Genomic DNA, 16,558 nt, shown 5'->3' with positions numbered 1-16,558 from the left:
TATGGATAATTCAGATCCATCAAATGGTACTGTTTTCTCTGAGAGGTGAGAAAAGAACTGGAGCCTGTACCTCGTCTAGCCCAGGTCTGCAATTGGCTCCAAGATATGTTTACAGACAGGGGAGACCTGTACGATGTTTGCGACTGGGAAATGCAGGAGTCTTGTAGGGAGATCGCTTCTGCAACGTTGGATATCTTGACCATTTCTGTAGTCTGTACCTGACGATCTCTGTCTCCTCTGACGTCGATTGACAGCGGTCTTCATAGTCATGGGCGCTGAAATGTGCCCTCTGAAAGACGGTGTCACCGTGAAGACAGGATGTTGGTGGGGCACCGTTGCATCAATGTTACTCGAATCCCTCCTATCCCGTTTATTGACTTTGGCTCTCATCGTTGGGTCAGCCTGAGTAGTCTGATTGCCGAAGATCCGGTAGTACAACTTGGTATTAATGAGAGTCTGATCTCACCGTCAGTAGAGTCATTCCAATGCGGCCAAGAAAATATAGAGAGAAAAAAAAAAGAGTAAAACATCTGAGCAAAACGAGGTCATTCACAGTACCCTGACTCAACTAGCCCGGTAATGCGGTTCCTAACCAATAGAGCCTTAGAGTGGCATGGGCTTTGGCACCCAAAATCCTCCGCACTGACCTAAAGACTTCCAAAGTTGGCGGATCCCTGGTGGATTTTACTGAATTGGTTTAATTGTGATCGACTTCCGGCAGTTAAGGCGCGTTTCATTTGTTCAATGTTTCCATCTAACGAATTGTTTTACCCACAAAACCCTGTTCCGTCTTTCTCGTCCAGTCTCTCCTTGGGGATGACTTCATCGTATTAGCGTGTGAAGATCCAATTCTCGGTTATTGCGCATAATCATAACCGTAGTGACCTCCTATCAAGGGGTGGATTGGGGTGGTATTGGAAACAGATTCGCAATATATATAAGGCTGGATGTTTGTCTCACTTTATTCGATACTCACTCACTCACCATCGCTTTAATCCAGTCACTCTTTAATCTAATACACCAACTCACCAAGTCACTCTTTTAACTTGCTTAATTTTCAAAACACCTTCACCATGAAGTTCAGCCTCTTCTCCGTCATTGCTCTGGCCTCTGCCGCCATGGCTGCTCCCGCCGTCCAGGTCCAGGCCAAGGCCGCTGGTGCCGCTGCCGATGTCCACGCCCGACAGGTTCCCGCCGTTCCTGCTGCTGTCCCTGCCGTTCCCCAGGTTGTCAGCACCACCGTCAGCAAGACCGTTATCAAGAAGATCACCTCCACCAAGGTCACCAACACCGGAGGCGTTGTCAAGGTTCTGACCGTTGCCGTCGACGAGGTCACCGTCCAGGTTGGCACCATCAGTAAGTTTCTCATCTTGAGATGATACAGAGATTCAGACAACTAACACACATTTGCAGAGGAGACCATCACCAAGGTCAAGTCCGGCGCTCTTGGCAAGGCCGCTGCCATCACCCACATCCACCAGAACGTCGCCATCATCAACCAGCTCCTCACCGTTGTCGTTGACCAGCTCAAGGATGTTGTCAAGGTCGACATCTCTCTCCCTGACGTCAAGATCATTGTTGGCCTTGTCATCAAGCTTGTCAACGAGCTCGTTGCTGTCGCCAAGGACATCCTGAGCACTCTCGGCCTCGACAACATCCTCGGCGCTGTCCTTAACCTCGTCTTCCGTCTTCTCGGTACTCTGATCAACCTCGTTGCCAACCTCATCGGCGACATCGTTCCCGGTGTTCTTGACGTCCTTACCGCCGTCCTCGACACCCTTTCCGGCACTGCCCTCGGCCCCGTTGTCCAGCCCGTCACCGTTGTTGTCGGTGGTCTCAGCAGCTACCTCACTCAGGGTACCCAGGGTACCGTTGGTGCTTAAGCGATTCGATTGAAACGACCTAGATATACCCCTTCAGGACCTGACATAGCGCTCAGACATAGAGAAGTTTAGTGATAATTATTTAATTCGATGGTGCTTTATTAGGTGCTATCAATTGCAAACCACATTGTGTTCCAACCTATGCAGTGCTTGTCTCATTTCATCGTGAATAAATGTCCTTCGCAACCTCACTTGCATTCCACCTTGTAGCTGCCAAAGTGGCTCGATGTCGCACGGCATTGTCCATCCTTGATATCCTTCTTGCCACGCTTGCAGTTCTTGTCTGAGTAGAGAACCACTGTGAAGAGTCAGCCTCATCGTGTTATTAGATAGGATAGTGGTGCTCTACTACTCACATTTGCAGTTATAATCGTGTTCGTACTGCTTGACAGACTTGACCTCGTCAGAGAACTTGCTACACTTGCCGTCGTCATCACCATGGAGAGTCACTTCTCCGAGGTTGTGGTCGTTGTTCTTGGCTCCGCAGTCACTATCGCCCCAGATTCGAGCAGAAATGACATTGGCGTTGGGCGGAGGCTTTGAGTTGGGATCGGCAGCGACACCCATGGCTAGGGCCGTAAGAGTAGTGAAAGCAACAGCGAAATGCATTTTCGAGATGGTGATTCTGTAAGTGTAGAGTAAGTGTTGTCTTGTGTTGAAGTTGGAAAGCTGAGATTGTTGATGAATAGTAACGAATAATGAGAGCACCATGATGGACTATATATGCAATTATTTCTATGTCAGTCTTTCGACTGCCGGTGGCCATGTCCAGTAACATGATGCATGAAGCTATACCCACTACGTCACTTTTGGGGCTGTAGACGGTTTGGGTCTTTTTTCGAAAGCCCCAAAACAAACCAGATCAACTCAGATCGCTGGACGATACGAGCTCTATCGTCAGCACTAGCGTCATGTTGCTTTGCAGCCCGTATCTGTCCACGATGTATCGTAGACGTAACCCTACCATAAAATGGTATCTTATAGTCGGATCTTACTTAATTAGGGAAGGAGAAGATGCTGTTTCTTAGACATCATACGAGTAATGGCATCTGCGATGACAACACTGCACTGCAACGTAGCTTTCTCTGTTATTCGTTTTGAGTAATGATATCATGTATAACTCGTATAAACAGTCGCCATGCTCAGATCGTGTAAGGAATATGCCCTTTTGGAATATCCTGTGGAAGCTGAGTTGTCGCATACACATCCATTTCTCGCTGTGACGTGGCCGGACGTGCCGGACTAGAGCCAGAGTGGCAGCCTCACCAGCTAAATTTAGCATGGCATGAATATTCGGCCACATGATATTTTATTATCAACCATCTTCCTTGCCGATGACCCGAATTCATAAGCAAACATTTGACGCGTAGGCTCAAAAGGTCCACAACCGGATAGGAAGAGTGACTGCCAGAGGTTTTATTTCCACAGCCAAGTTTCCTGGTGGATACAGTTGATTTGCAGCGCTAATTTATAGTGCTCCCCGAACCCCATGATAGTGAGCTAGGGCCGTACTATGAATAGCTACCACACAGCCTTGACCACCCGAACTGTATTTGTTATGCTGACATGAACTCAATATACGCACCACAGAGTATTCTCTATTTTTATGTTCCAATTCCAGACGACTTAGGCCTTTGGCAAGAAGTAGAATCTTAGGAGTGGTCAGTTCATGTTTAACCACCAGAGAAAGCGAAGACAACCTAGAGTGTGTCTGATGTGCGCTTAGAAAAGAGACGAAGCATGGTAGAGGCGTATGTCAGCTACGTCTCGAGACAAAATGATATAAAAAGAAAATCGTGTGAACAGTATTACTTCTCAAGTCCTTACCCCGTCCATCCTCGAATGGTATGTCCTATCAACACGTCAACACTTTCGATCCACCATTGGAAACCGTGACCACATTAGGCCTTTCATATTTGGCAGAGTTCGGATCATTCTTCCGTTCCTCTTCAAGTGCCCACTCGATCGACCGATGGGTGTCGACTGTCCACAGAACCCTCATGATGAGCCCGCTGTATGACATCTCAGCAGAGTGACTGACCACCCAATGGTCAACACCTCTGACCTTTCGATGAAGTCTTAGTCCGCCTTTTGCTCCAAAGGTAGTCTTCATACCGCCGGTGTGACTTTCCTTAAGACCATGTAGCATGGCCAACTTCCTCGTCTTAGGCTCCGAATCGAGGAATGCGTTGAGTTTCCTCTCCTCAGGGTCAATGCCGTGAGGAGAGTGCAAGATGGTCTCGTGTAGTTCTTGACCATCGACTGTATGTGACCAGATGATGGCGAATACAAAGTTCAAAATACTACTTCCAGGTAAGAATATTGGTGTGAGCCATTTGGGAAATGGCTCGCCTGGATGAAGGTCTGGGGTCTGCCATGATGTTGCTGAGGCATCTAAATTATTGATGACTCGGATTGTACTGAAGTGGTTCCAAGCTTTGATGATTTCAGCTCCCGGACTTGTTGCTATAACGGGAATATCTGCAGGAAAAGACTTTAGAGTTGGCGGGTGTAAATGGTCGGAATAGTAGAAACCAAGAAGGATCGCGTCCAAGGGGCTTGTCGTGCTTTGTTGAGCGGCACCTCCCTCGTCCACGGATGTCAAGCGCACAGCTGCAGCCTGTTCAATCTCGCGAATCATGTCTTCTAGGCTTTCAAAGGTTGGAACCTCGGGATTCTTGACTATCTTGATGTGAACAAGCCATGAGCTGATGGCATCGGCAGGACCTTTGAGCCAAGGCTCGAAAGCAATGTGGTAGAAGGTCTTCCCAGTCGCAGCTTGTTCTGCTTTTGGTCTTGGAAAAGACATCAGCCAGCTGTTATCACCATTGAGCGACGTCAAAACTGGCCGAAGAGGTTTACTGGTGTCTCGTAGATATTCCGCCACGGCACCTTGCTGTGGTTCTGCCATTGTACCTTTGTTGTGATTGATAAGATGGGAATTATTCGAGGATAGGAAACAATATTGACCCTATTTTGACAGGTGAGGAGTCCATGACGGCATCGGCGTGGTTGCCCTACCTAGTCCAGGTATAAAGCTTAGCGTCTTAGCTCGACGAGGCTAGTAAGTGAGGTCACAGGGTCTGGATCATGAAATGTAAACGCGACAAGGGTAAAACAATGACAGGGAACTGAAGCTTGTAGCCGAAGAGGTTGATGTGAATACCGTACAAACTCATGGAATTGGGTAGCTTAGTGGGACCAACTTCATATGGATAAGTTCATTATATAAGCAATCTGTGTCATCCATTCTGCGCCTTGATTGATTGACTTTCAATACCTCCAGTAAATCGAGCCCATTAATCTACCCAATTTCATGAGTTTGTACGGTAGCTTCCTACTTCAACAATCTAGCAGTAACTTGACTCTCTTATTAATCCTGATAAGATACTTTGTTTTATGTTCGACCCTTTGGTGCAGCTACGGAAATATTTGGCAAAGTCGCATCCTTCGTCACCTGAAGGCAGGCTCGGGGTCCTATAAGACTTGCTAGCCAGGTGGTTTGCATTAAAACCGGTTTTGACTAAAGTGGTTGATGGAAAGATTGGGTCAGCTTTAGTGCCTATAGCCCAAGAAGTCATCAGTATTTTCATCTGGTCTTCCTTTGGTCCCTGCTTTTATTCGACCTACCTGCCAGCTTCTACAGCAACTTAGGGCCTGTTTTGACTTTGACCATATTCCCAGTAAGCCTGTCGCTGTTGACCTTTAGTAATAACTCCCTGGAACTAGTGTTGCTTTGAGACTGTAGTGGTTGTACGCCACATGTGTCCTGAATCGCGGATTCAAGCCCGGGGCAGGGAAAGGTTGAATCACAACCAGAGAGCATGATGTAAAATTAACCAAAAAGAGCTGGCATGATCATAGTGCTAACAGCATCAAGGTCACTGATTTCATCCTTCAGGGTCTCAAAAGCCAAGTTTCTGATCCCCTGAAGCGAGCTCCGAAAACGTGTTCGGACGGCATCCGTGGAAGCGAAGCTAAAATCTTACCTACCGTCACAACCTCTGGGGGGTTCAAAAGTTCATTCGGGTACCTACTTAGCTACTTCAGACTTCTGTGTCTAATGACAATGATTCATTCATCTCTGCGAAGATCACTTCAGGGCTATATTCCCAAATTCAACGAGTTGATAATCACTCATATTAGAATTTTCAAATCCTGCTGCAACGAAACTCCCTGTGTCACCGCGGAAATACACATCCGATACCCTTGCGACCTGAATCATTCGTCAAGAAACAGGGGGTCCTGTCAACTGAACTTACGCTGCCAAGCCCGCGATATGAGCTAAGATTACCTATGTGCCGTGCAGATCTCTGGGCACGTTGACCTCTTTGACCTTTGTTTCGACTCGTTGGCGTTTGCACATTTCACTTAACTTGATGGCGCTCGGTTGGCTAACCGAAGAACGGACCCCCCGCGCATTCGAGACAGCTGGGGTTCGCTCACTGATACCAAGCCGCCACAACTGAACTTACATAATAGCTTGCAACCAACCGATGTGACCCTCTCGACGATGAAGGAACGGATTGAATTGTGATTCCTGCAGCTTCTGACTGTTTGACATCGCAAAAGGGCAGCTGAGACCAAGTGAGCCGTGGTATACCTGTACGGGTGTCTATTATATTACAGGATGTGAATCACAACAAGAAAGATAAAGGCAAACTGTTTGTGTAAAATACAAAGAATCGATCGAAGCATGCAGAAAAAAAAAAAAAACCTCTCATCCATCTCCGCTGGACTCGAGGGCCATCGCTCTTACCCCCACGATGCAGAGTGCAAGCAACTCGACAGCTTATCTCGAGTGTGCTTTGACTTGGTTTGTCAGACCATGATATGATTTCGCTGATCGCGTCAAACATCTGTAGGTCTTCGGCTTTGAAGCGACCAGATGATCATGTCAGTGTTGATCTGCATAGCCGCTTCAATAATCCCGGATAATTTCCCCGATCGTGTCTGAGCTATCGTTGCAGACAGATTTGACCTTGGTTAGGTCAGACCATCTACCGAAAACCATAAAATCAAGATCCAGATTCTCAAATAATAACGTGCTATAAGTCTGTCATTGGAGATCTTAGTTGGAGTGCAGAAACTCCGCCAATTAACTTGTCCCCACGACCGTAATTAGAGATGGCATTTGCCATAGCGATAGTAACGTGGCTTGAGACTTTAGAACCACTCTGTCAAGAGCTAGGATGAACAGACATCGGCATCTACGTCCGGCGTCTCGGTTGCGGTTTTAGATCGCCTCTTGTTAATGGCATCGGGATTAAGGGGTCTAGGGGTCTAGGGACCGCCTATCAGTCCGTGTGACTCTCGCTTTGACTGAAGCTGAGACTACAACCTGCATTCACGACCAAGCGAAACACATATTACTGGTGAGTTTCCGCGAGATCAAGCAATTCAACCTTGAGATAGACAACTCACTAGTAACTAGTGACAGAACCAGGATTTCAGGGGAAAGCCGTCCAGTTTGTGAGATTTGTAAGAGGTATGGCGTTAAGGTTTATTAGACGCAGTGCTAACGGGTTTAGGGGCGATCGTCTGGGGTCAGAACATGGGGATCCAAGCGCAGGGCTAGTTCAAGACGATTGACTGACTCTCTGGATGTTGGTGTGGTGTCTAAGAATCATTAAAAGGCGACTAATGTCCAGCCGGGGGAAAAAATAGGACACAAAGACGTTTGTTTGGACTTTCCATACATTTTGAGAAGCAATGGTCTAGATATTCATCTCCACTATGGCTCTTGACCCGTCCGCTACGTCGGTACAACCCACAGGGCTTGGACTTATTCTTCTTGTCCTTTCTATCTTTTTTCTTATTCCTACATCGATCGTTGTTGCTTTAAGGTGCTTCGCTCGGGTCAAGTATCGACTTTTCGGTGTCGACGATGGCCTGATGCTTGTGGGTTGGGTAAGATGAACATCGCTCAGCACGCCATGCGATACTGACAATCTGGTCAGATGCTACATGTTGCTTTTACATCCATAGGCATAAAGCTTATCTACACTGGTTTGGGAACCAAGGATAAGTATTTAAACGATTACTTGCAAGGTGTCACACGACAAGTACGTAACTGCAATCTTACAGAAGACGTCAACTGATCTTGTATTTAGTGGCTATGGATCGGACAGGTCGTCTATAGCTTTTCACTAATTCCCCTGAAATCCTCCATCTGTGTTACTCTCCTCCGAATCGCCGTAGCCAGAACCCATCGCATCATCGCCTGGGGGACCCTTATCTTCACAGTGGTATCGACCGGAGCAGCTACGCTTGTGCTATTTGTCGTTTGCAGTCCCTTGGCTTCAAAAATGACCCAAGCAGATATAGAGTCATGCCCGTCCAAGACAATTCTCATCGGCTATATCGTATCTGCTAGCGCAGTTATCATCGACTGGATTTGTGCGCTGCTCCCAATCTTTATGCTGTACAAGTCGAAGATGAAGAAAGCGACCAAGATTTCCGTTAGTATTATACTTGGACTGGCTGCTTTGTAAGTTGATGTTGTTGATGATTGCAGCAGATTTCTAACCTCCTTATAGGGCTTCACTTTGCACCATCATTCGACTTCCTTACATAAAGTACTACACTGAACCATCAAATTACCTTTGTGAGTACAACCCTACCAACGTCTGTGACGCTTCATTCTTATAGTCCATAGACAACGTCACAAATATTGTCATCTGGTCAACCGTCGAATCGGGCATCGGAATCGTAGCCGGCTCACTACCATCGCTTCGCAAACTCGTCAGCAACCGATTCCATTTCGATACCTCTACTGGTGGAACTCCAGCCCATAGCACACCGTTCTCTGGCGGAAGTCGAGCTGTCATTACGGCAAATTCGGTGCCGGCTACACGACCAAGCCACATACACAGGGGCCAGGCAGAAGGAGAATGGGAGCAACTTGATGACGGTTCGTCTAGTAAGAGGATATATGTCCAGGTCCATCTGGAGATGCACACACTGGAGAGGTCAACGACGCCTCGATCCGACGGGTCCCGCGATGACCTTGTATACCGTACAGCCTGATGTGATTCGGTCATGCGCGGTGGATCCTGAGCCACCTCTGTTGTTTAGTAATTTATATAATGCCAGGTAGTTATTTCTCCCACACAATCCTCCATCCTAAAAGCAACAGACGATGTCTTTGCCGCTCTACCAAAGTTACTCGGTGTAAACGGCAATGAAGGGAGGCGTACGGAGTGGTATTCAGTTTGTATGCAATCATGTTCCATCTGGCTCAACGATACAGAAGGCTCTTTGACGTTTAAATTAAAAGTACTGCTAAGATACCTGCCAAGACTATTTTCGGTCTCTTTCTTTGCAGTTCCCTATGATCCACAGCGATCTGAACATGTCTAATGTGCCTGGATGTCGGACAGGCTGATCTTTGGTCTTGATATGGGCTGCGCCTTGCAAAAATCAATAGCCTGGGGAGCACAGTCTGTAGTGGTACAAACAACCTACTTATTCAACCTCATAGGTCTTTATGATTCGATTGATCCAGGTTGGGTTTTGGGGGCTGAACAAGGATCAACAGTCAAGCCAAGAATACCACGCTGGAACGAGCCTCTAAAATTAAGCAGTAACTTTAAGTGTGGTCAGCACCTTATTGGAAGAATTTACAGTAACATTGAACAGCGTCAGATAGGGTTCAAGTAAATACATATCATCAGTAAGTTCTTAAATTGTGATGATATGGTTGTAGAAGCTCACGCTGCACCTTGAGGTGTGCCACCTACCAACGAGGAGGTAAAGACTCCATGACATCACTAGATTCTATTAGGAAACCAAATCGTGCCTCGGCATCTCGATAGCTCAACAGAAAAACAATTGGACCCAACACAGTCCAAGCTAAAGCCGAGGCCAAATTTCCGTAACGCGGGGTTGGGTGCTCCTAATGTGTCCCAAAGTAGCAAGGATGGCTACACACCCCACACTCTTGGGTTGGCCTCTGAGGCTGGTCTACCCCAGATCTGCTTTTCGCAGCTGGGGAACATGGAGATACGCGCCGGCAGGTTGAAGCGGTAAGGATGGGGTTTAAATAGCTGGTGCAGCATCGGAGTTTCTCTTCTTCACATGTTCTACTCTCGAGGTGCGATTCTGTGACCTTGACCGCCCTATCTTCTACGCCTCCACTTTGCTATCTCACTCAGCAACATGGCTCTTCATTCACGATGGTCTCAGCCTATCCCGAAATGCTCACTCCAGCAATGGATATTCGGCTCGAGCAATGGACCCATGGAAGACGCCGATAAATCCATTCTCATTGATGCAGACCGCCCAGACACACATTTCCTCACCAAATCTCAATACCGATTGCTGTCCAAGCAAGTGGCACTCGGTCTCATCAAGAACGGCGTTCAACCACAAAGCAGAGTCCTCGTATTTTCTGCCAACAATGTCTACTTCCCGAGCGTATTTCTCGGCATTCTTATGGCCGGCGGTATTTTCACTGGCGCCAATCCGTCCTTCACGCCCCGAGAGCTTGCCTACCAGCTCCAGAACTCCGAGGCCACGCACATGTTTGTTCATGCAGGCCAGCTGCCTACTGCTTTGAAGGCGGCCGAGGAGGTTGGATTGAAGAAGGAGAATATCTTTGTTCTTGATCCCTCTGTTCTCCCACCTGTCGGACCCAACCCAGCTCTTCCAGCTGCTCGAGACGATGGTCTTCGCTTGTGGACCGAGTTAATAGCAGATAACCACGAGCAAGCGAAATCTTGGCAATGGGTCGAGCCGCAAGATCCAGAGGACACAGCTTGTTGTTTAAACTACAGCAGTGGCACAACTGGAGTCCCCAAAGGTGTTGAGATTTCGCATTTCTCGTACGTTGCAAATGGCTCAGGCGTTGTCATGATGTCAGACATGGAGCCCGATCCTGAACACCGAAAGCACGCAAAGGGTTTGGCCTTTCTGCCCATGTACCATGCGTATGCACAAACTTATTACGTCTCTATCTACCCCAAGGTCAGCATCCCTGCCTACATCATGCCCAGCTTCGACTTTGAGAAGATGCTACAGCACATTCAACGCTTCCGCGTCACAAGTCTGCTGTGCGTCCCTCCCATCCTGGTATATCTGTCCAAGCACCCTCTTGTCAAGAAGTACGATCTCAGCAGTGTCAATCGTGTCAGCTCTGGAGCGGCGCCGCTGAGCCACGAAGTCATTCATAACGTTGAGAAGCTATGGCCGTCGGGCGATGTCACCGTCAAGCAAGGCTGGGGCATGACAGAGGTGACGTGTACTTGCATGACATGGGATCCTCGACACAAGACAGACCCTGACAAGGTGGGAGAGCTGGCGCCGAATTGCTCGGCCAAGATCATGGAATTAGACGGAAAGACACAGATTAATAAGCCAAACGAACGTGGTGAGCTTTGGGTCACGGGTCCAACGCTGATGAAAGGATATTGGAAGAACCCAAGTGCTACAGAATCCACTATTTCCGTTGATGAAGATGGCACAAGGTGGTTGAAGACAGGCGACATTGCGTATGTTGATGCCTTCAAACCAGGAGGCATTTTCCACATCGTCGATCGTATCAAGGAACTCATCAAAGTCAAGGGCAACCAAGTTGCACCCGCAGAACTGGAAGCGGTGCTCTTGGACCACCCCGAGATAGCAGACGCCGCAGTCATTGGCATCCCATTTGAAGGAGATGAGGCCCCTCGTGCCTACATCGTCAAGGCCCCCGGGTCCCAGCTTACCGAGAAGCAAGTGGTGGATTGGATGGAAAGCAGAGTGGCGAGATATAAGCGCCTCAAGGGTGGCGCTACATTCGTGGACATGATCCCAAAAAACCCAGTAAGTTTTCCTAACAATCGCGTCGTCGCATATGCTAATCGTTTCTTGTGCCCCAGTCTGGAAAAATCCTTCGACGAGCGCTGCGAGATAAGGCGAAGGCGGAAATGGATGCCAACAAAGCACCTTCTTCACGCCTCTAGTCAGCTTATTTTATTAGACAGTAGTTATTTTACGATACTCAATCACATGTTCATTTTGGTTTTGCGTTGTTTTGGTGTGACGAGTGCTAAGACGCGTACACGATCAACGCGTCGCATTTCCACGTGATACTAGTATGGGAACACAACAATACTAGTAGATTAGCACTTGAAATTTATTTGAGTGGTGATTCTTTGCTTAATAGAATTGTACCTGGTTTGCACACCGGTTGACGACGATGTGGTGTTCAACTTCGATAGTACTCATCCAGGGTATATTACCATCACTACAAGCCGACAAGGTATACACATCAACGAGCCCTAGCAGGGAACAGAAAACAAATGTTGAAGACTCTCTCAAGACTATTCACAACAATCTAGAAATCTATAAGAGTTATTTATAGCTTTCCCACCTCAATTCGTACACAAACCTGCCTCACTTCGAATAGCTACAGGGTATCCGACACGGTGTACTAGGCGAATGAGAGGCATGAAATAGCTGAGTCAGCCATGATGCATGCTATTCTGACATCATCATCAGGAGCAATCAGGTTCGGTTCATCATCTGAAACTTGGAACTTGGAACTTGGAAGTGGGAAGTGGAAGAGAATATATGAACTCGTCAGCTTCCCTCAAGATGTGTAATCGATGCAGATCCAAATGTTAAATAATATCATCACCATGAACATCAACATCCCAAATCTCATCAAATCCGCTGTCCCAGAGGCAGAGGGACGCAACGTGCAGATTCTCTCAGACAACAGGTCTAACTATCGAGACGGCAATTTTCTCTCTGGAGATTACCCACGAAACCCACCAAAGCTCTACATAACCGGAGAAAATGACGATTTTGACGAAACAACCTTGAAAGAGTGGCGGGATGAGGGATTCGTCGTCGAGTATATCTCGATGGAGAGCTGCGGAGATGGGTACCTCAAGAAGATCAAGTCGCTAAGCAGGGAAAACATGGCGCCTTGTGAGAAGTTTGGAATCGTCGGTGAGTTAAAATTGCGACGGAGGGGCACCGAAGAGATGCTGATTAAAAAAAAAAAAAAAGCCTACGACGACGCAGCAGCTGTGTGTCTGGAACATTTCCACGTTCTTGATAACAACCCGGAATTTAAGCTGGGTCTTCTTATTGCTTACTATCCAACTCGCATCCCCGACACCAATGGAAAATTTCCCAACAGCATAAGCGCTCTTGTGCATCTCGCAGCTGGTGAAGAGATAGGCGTTGTCAAGCAGTCTCAGATGGTAGGCATCCAGGGCAAGAAACGCGTGCGCCGTACCAAGATCAGCAGCGGTCTTGGTACTGGTGGAAAGCTTGATCTTGCTTACCCCAGCTATACATATGACGCCGAGCCTGGATTTGCTGAGCATGATCTTGATGAGTATGATGGGGTAGCGGCAGACTTGGCGTGGAGTCGGAGTTTGTCAGCCGCGAGAAAGGTCTTCGGTATCAACCCTGACCTGGAAGTCGTTTTGGAAAACAACATACAGAGTGAGTGATGCTGGTCGTTACCAAGATCGATGAAACTGACAGCAATTTACAGGCAAGCTCTTCTCAAAGAACTTGAACCAAGCAATCTCAACATACACAACGCACAAGACGCCCCACGTAACATACATGCCAACCTTGACAGGCGCAACAGGTGCCGAAGAACTAAAGCGATTTTACTCTGAATCATTTACCACACCGCCCTCCCTGAAAATCACATTACTTTCGCGTACCATCGGAGTGGACCGCGTGGTGGACGAGATGCACGTCCAGTTCAAGCACACCGAGCAAGTGCCTTGGATGCTCCCCGGAGTCCCACCCACAAACAAGAAGATCGAGATAATCATGGTCAGCATAGTGGCGGTCAAGGGAGGAAGACTTTACCACGAGCATGTCTACTGGGATCAAGCGAGTGTGCTCGTTCAAGCTGAACTGCTAGATCCAAAGCTGTTACCACAATCTGCAAAAGATCTAGGCCTCGAGAAGCTGCCTGTGGTAGGACGTCGGGCAGCAAGAAGGGTGCGGAGGAACAGGGATTTGAGCGATGATGAGGGTGAAGCAGATAACGAGCTGATTCCTGGCTGGAAGAACGGGAACAGTGGGAGTGAGGGTGTTGCTGAGCTACCATAATGGAGGGTTACGATATAGTATGGAAGTAATGGTCTTTCTTGTACATACGACCATACCTACCAGAAAATACGGGATCCCGTCCGCTCTCCCATAGTCAAGCTGGTAAGGGGCGGATTAGTAGTTGGGTCGGTGACGACCAGCGAATCCCCGCTGTTGTATGTTTTTTGTGTTTAAAGCCTAATTGTATCTTCTTTTTGTTTTGCCCCATAATGAAAATTGGCTTCAATCTGATTTGTATTGGGAATGTACGCGAAGAGTCTGTCACTGACAAGTCTTCTATCAGTCATAGTCATCGCCTAGTGGGTAGCAAAAAGGTCGTCTCCTAAGTCTTAGGCCATAAAAACAAGTAGTCTAAGAAGCATTATCTAAGTGGCCTAAGCTGCCCTAATAATTTTATCTCTTATGCTCCCAGCGGTTGAATTTTCTGGTACCCTGAGGATGGCTTGCACGAGAGAGTAAATAAGCGAGTGGGTATATATAGTCTAGCGAGGGTATAAAAACGAATCTACAGTGCAGTAAAGCATCAAAAACTATTCCTCCGTGTGCACCTTGTCATAGGTAGCTTTATAGTCTCCCTAGTTGAGTCCCTTGGCGATGTTGGCATATCGGGAGTTGGGGTATGTGAGACAGTTGGTGGTGCTGTCCAGAGAACCAAGCTTCTTAGCGCTGGTACCGAGGAGAGAATCAGCCCCAGTCTTATCAGCAGACGCTTCCCAAAACATGCTTCCTCCGAGAGACTTGTTCTTCACATAAAGAACCTTGTTCTCGACCATACCGGGCGTGTCGAATGAGATGAGCTCCTTGGTATTAGCATCGTAGCTGTAGGAAGCTTGGGCATCGCGGTCGTAAACGAGGCTGGCTCCAGGCTTAGGAAGGACCTTGTAGTCCCAAATGCCGTTCTCCCAGCTGCCGGATCCGACGCCAGAATAACCTTGTCCAAGACCTCCAGTGTTCTGGAATGCGCGACCGTAGATGGGCATGCCGAGAACCATCTTTCCAGAAGGTACACCGCCACCAACATAAGCACTGACAGCTTGGTCAGTGTTGAAAGGTGTTGCGTTGGGGATCTTGGCATTGGCATATTTGTTAGCTTGATGACCAGAGAAGGCGCTCCAAGCACCCGCATAATCGTATGCCATGAGATTAATGTGATCAAGAACGGAGCCGAGCTCCTTCATCTTGAGCTTTCCATAGTTCTCCGGGCCAGCAGGTGCAGCGATAGACAACTGGAAGTGGTATCCAGACGCGTATTGCTTTGAGTAAGTGTCTAGCTCCTTGCGCACAGCCTGGAGGAGAAGAACCATGTTGTTGGCGTCAGTGTCGTTGGCAGGATACTCCCAGTCGACATCGATACCGTCAAAGCCCCAGTCCTTCATAAGAGCAACGGAGCTCTGGGCGAAAGTGGCTCTGGTGGCGGCGGTACTGGCAGCTGCTGGGAAGTTGGTTGACCATGTCCAGCCACCAATGGAGAGCATGACTTTCAGTTTGCGGTTGGCCTTCTTGAGGAGGAAGAGTTGCTTGACGCATCCGTATGCATTGGTACCGGGCTCCTCCCAGGCTGAAACGAGATGATTAGTGATGAAGGGTCAAGGTTGAGTAAAGGAACTTACAGTCACCAGTGTAGTGTTTCTCGAGGTCAGCGTACGAGTCGCCGGTATAACTAAAAAGTGTGAGTAGATGAACCGTAATAAGTAAAGATAATCTTACACTGTTCCGTCGGCTCTCACATTCAGGAATGCATAAAGCACGTGAGTGAGCTGGGAAGCGGGCAGGTTCATGGGCTGGTAGTTTCGGCCGTAGATCCCCCTTAATGATGTTAGCGGAAAGCGTCCGTGAACTGGGCGTAAATGCTACCCACCAGTTGACAAAGTACACTGCATTCACAGAGCCAGTTGCTTGCTCGGAAACCTCATCTTCACCGTTGAGATCTGCAACGACAAGGTCAGGAACGTTGGTAGGGATGTCTTCACGGGCAACCATTGTGAATATGTTGACGAGGTAAGATGAAAAATATTTGTAAAAGTAGTGTGTTGTAGTTAGAGAACTGATATTGCTTGCTGTGATTATTGTATCTATACTCGGCTTTACCCTTCATTTTATACATAGAAAACCAGTCAAATAATCGTTTTAAACTGATTATCATGATGATAGCAGATTCATCACACTGCCGAGTCATCGGCCGTTCTCAGCAGGGTCTGCGAAGGCGATGCAAGTTTCGATCTGAAAAATGGTCATTGTTGTGGTCAGTATCACCGCTCAAGTGACTGTCGTGGAATGCGACAAAAGAATATCAAGATCAGGTCCGAGGGACGATAGCGTAAACAGAGAGGAGCCAAACCAGACATGCGGGCTTGCAACGTTGCAATCTTGTTTCATTTCCCACGCCGATCACAGATCGCATCCGGCTATAGAGTGATAGCGCTCGGACATAATACCAGGCTAGCCCTATAGAACAACAATATCTGAGATAACAAATACCCGGTGATCCTGCCACTTGATGGATGTCGTCGCATTGACTTTCCCTTTGCACGCGAGAACAAGTTTGGTGGATGTTGAGATAGTGTAGAGTTGAATCAAGATGATTGTGTAGATAAGGTAAGGTAAAT

The 16,558-nt window shown here is 47.8% G+C and overlaps 7 protein-coding genes and 1 non-coding gene across 8 annotated transcripts; 5 read left to right on the top strand and 3 right to left on the bottom strand.

The window, feature by feature from the left end:
• Positions 1–979: 979 nt before the first annotated feature.
• On the top strand, positions 980–1,883 carry FGSG_03585 (uncharacterized protein; the record flags this gene model as incomplete). Its single annotated transcript, XM_011323818.1, has 2 exons — positions 980–1,356; positions 1,414–1,883. Exons 1-2 carry the CDS (start codon positions 1,074–1,076, stop codon positions 1,881–1,883), a joined length of 753 nt encoding a protein of 250 aa, XP_011322120.1. The 5' UTR covers positions 980–1,073.
• A 60-nt stretch (positions 1,884–1,943) lies between these two features.
• Positions 1,944–2,594, bottom strand: FGSG_03586 (uncharacterized protein; the record flags this gene model as incomplete). Its single annotated transcript, XM_011323817.1, has 2 exons — positions 1,944–2,181; positions 2,240–2,594. 2 exons carry the CDS (start codon positions 2,592–2,594, stop codon positions 2,072–2,074), a joined length of 465 nt encoding a protein of 154 aa, XP_011322119.1. The 3' UTR covers positions 1,944–2,071.
• A 1,072-nt stretch (positions 2,595–3,666) lies between these two features.
• Positions 3,667–4,794, bottom strand: FGSG_03587 (uncharacterized protein; the record flags this gene model as incomplete). The annotated part of the gene is made up of 1 exon (XM_011323816.1): positions 3,667–4,794. One exon carries the CDS (start codon positions 4,792–4,794, stop codon positions 3,739–3,741), a length of 1,056 nt encoding a protein of 351 aa, XP_011322118.1. The 3' UTR covers positions 3,667–3,738.
• A 2,825-nt stretch (positions 4,795–7,619) lies between these two features.
• On the top strand, positions 7,620–8,912 carry FGSG_03588 (uncharacterized protein; the record flags this gene model as incomplete). Its single annotated transcript, XM_011323815.1, has 5 exons — positions 7,620–7,793; positions 7,844–7,948; positions 7,997–8,373; positions 8,423–8,490; positions 8,542–8,912. 5 exons carry the CDS (start codon positions 7,620–7,622, stop codon positions 8,910–8,912), a joined length of 1,095 nt encoding a protein of 364 aa, XP_011322117.1.
• A 1,131-nt stretch (positions 8,913–10,043) lies between these two features.
• On the top strand, positions 10,044–11,827 carry FGSG_03589 (uncharacterized protein; the record flags this gene model as incomplete). Its single annotated transcript, XM_011323814.1, has 2 exons — positions 10,044–11,687; positions 11,744–11,827. 2 exons carry the CDS (start codon positions 10,044–10,046, stop codon positions 11,825–11,827), a joined length of 1,728 nt encoding a protein of 575 aa, XP_011322116.1.
• A 678-nt stretch (positions 11,828–12,505) lies between these two features.
• On the top strand, positions 12,506–13,952 carry FGSG_03590 (uncharacterized protein; the record flags this gene model as incomplete). Its single annotated transcript, XM_011323813.1, has 3 exons — positions 12,506–12,821; positions 12,882–13,325; positions 13,378–13,952. 3 exons carry the CDS (start codon positions 12,506–12,508, stop codon positions 13,950–13,952), a joined length of 1,335 nt encoding a protein of 444 aa, XP_011322115.1.
• A 46-nt stretch (positions 13,953–13,998) lies between these two features.
• On the top strand, positions 13,999–14,114 carry FGSG_20022. Its single transcript, XR_893017.1, has one exon. It is a non-coding gene; the product is annotated as a 5S ribosomal RNA (ribosomal RNA).
• Positions 14,115–14,521: 407 nt separating this feature from the next.
• On the bottom strand, positions 14,522–15,989 carry FGSG_03591 (42 kDa endochitinase precursor). The gene is made up of 4 exons (XM_011323812.1): positions 15,811–15,989; positions 15,660–15,758; positions 15,563–15,612; positions 14,522–15,510 (listed from the first exon to the last, which is right to left on the bottom strand). The coding sequence occupies exons 1-4, from the start codon at positions 15,930–15,932 to the stop codon at positions 14,528–14,530; spliced, it is 1,254 nt and encodes a 417-aa protein (XP_011322114.1). The 5' UTR covers positions 15,933–15,989; the 3' UTR covers positions 14,522–14,527.
• Positions 15,990–16,558: the final 569 nt, after the last annotated feature.

Source organism: Fusarium graminearum, chromosome 2 (assembly GCF_000240135.3).
Source record: "Fusarium graminearum PH-1 chromosome 2, whole genome shotgun sequence".
Lineage (NCBI taxonomy): Eukaryota > Fungi > Ascomycota > Sordariomycetes > Hypocreales > Nectriaceae > Fusarium > Fusarium graminearum.
Note: the sequence above shows the minus strand (reverse complement) of the source record. Positions and strands in the feature narration are given on the sequence as shown.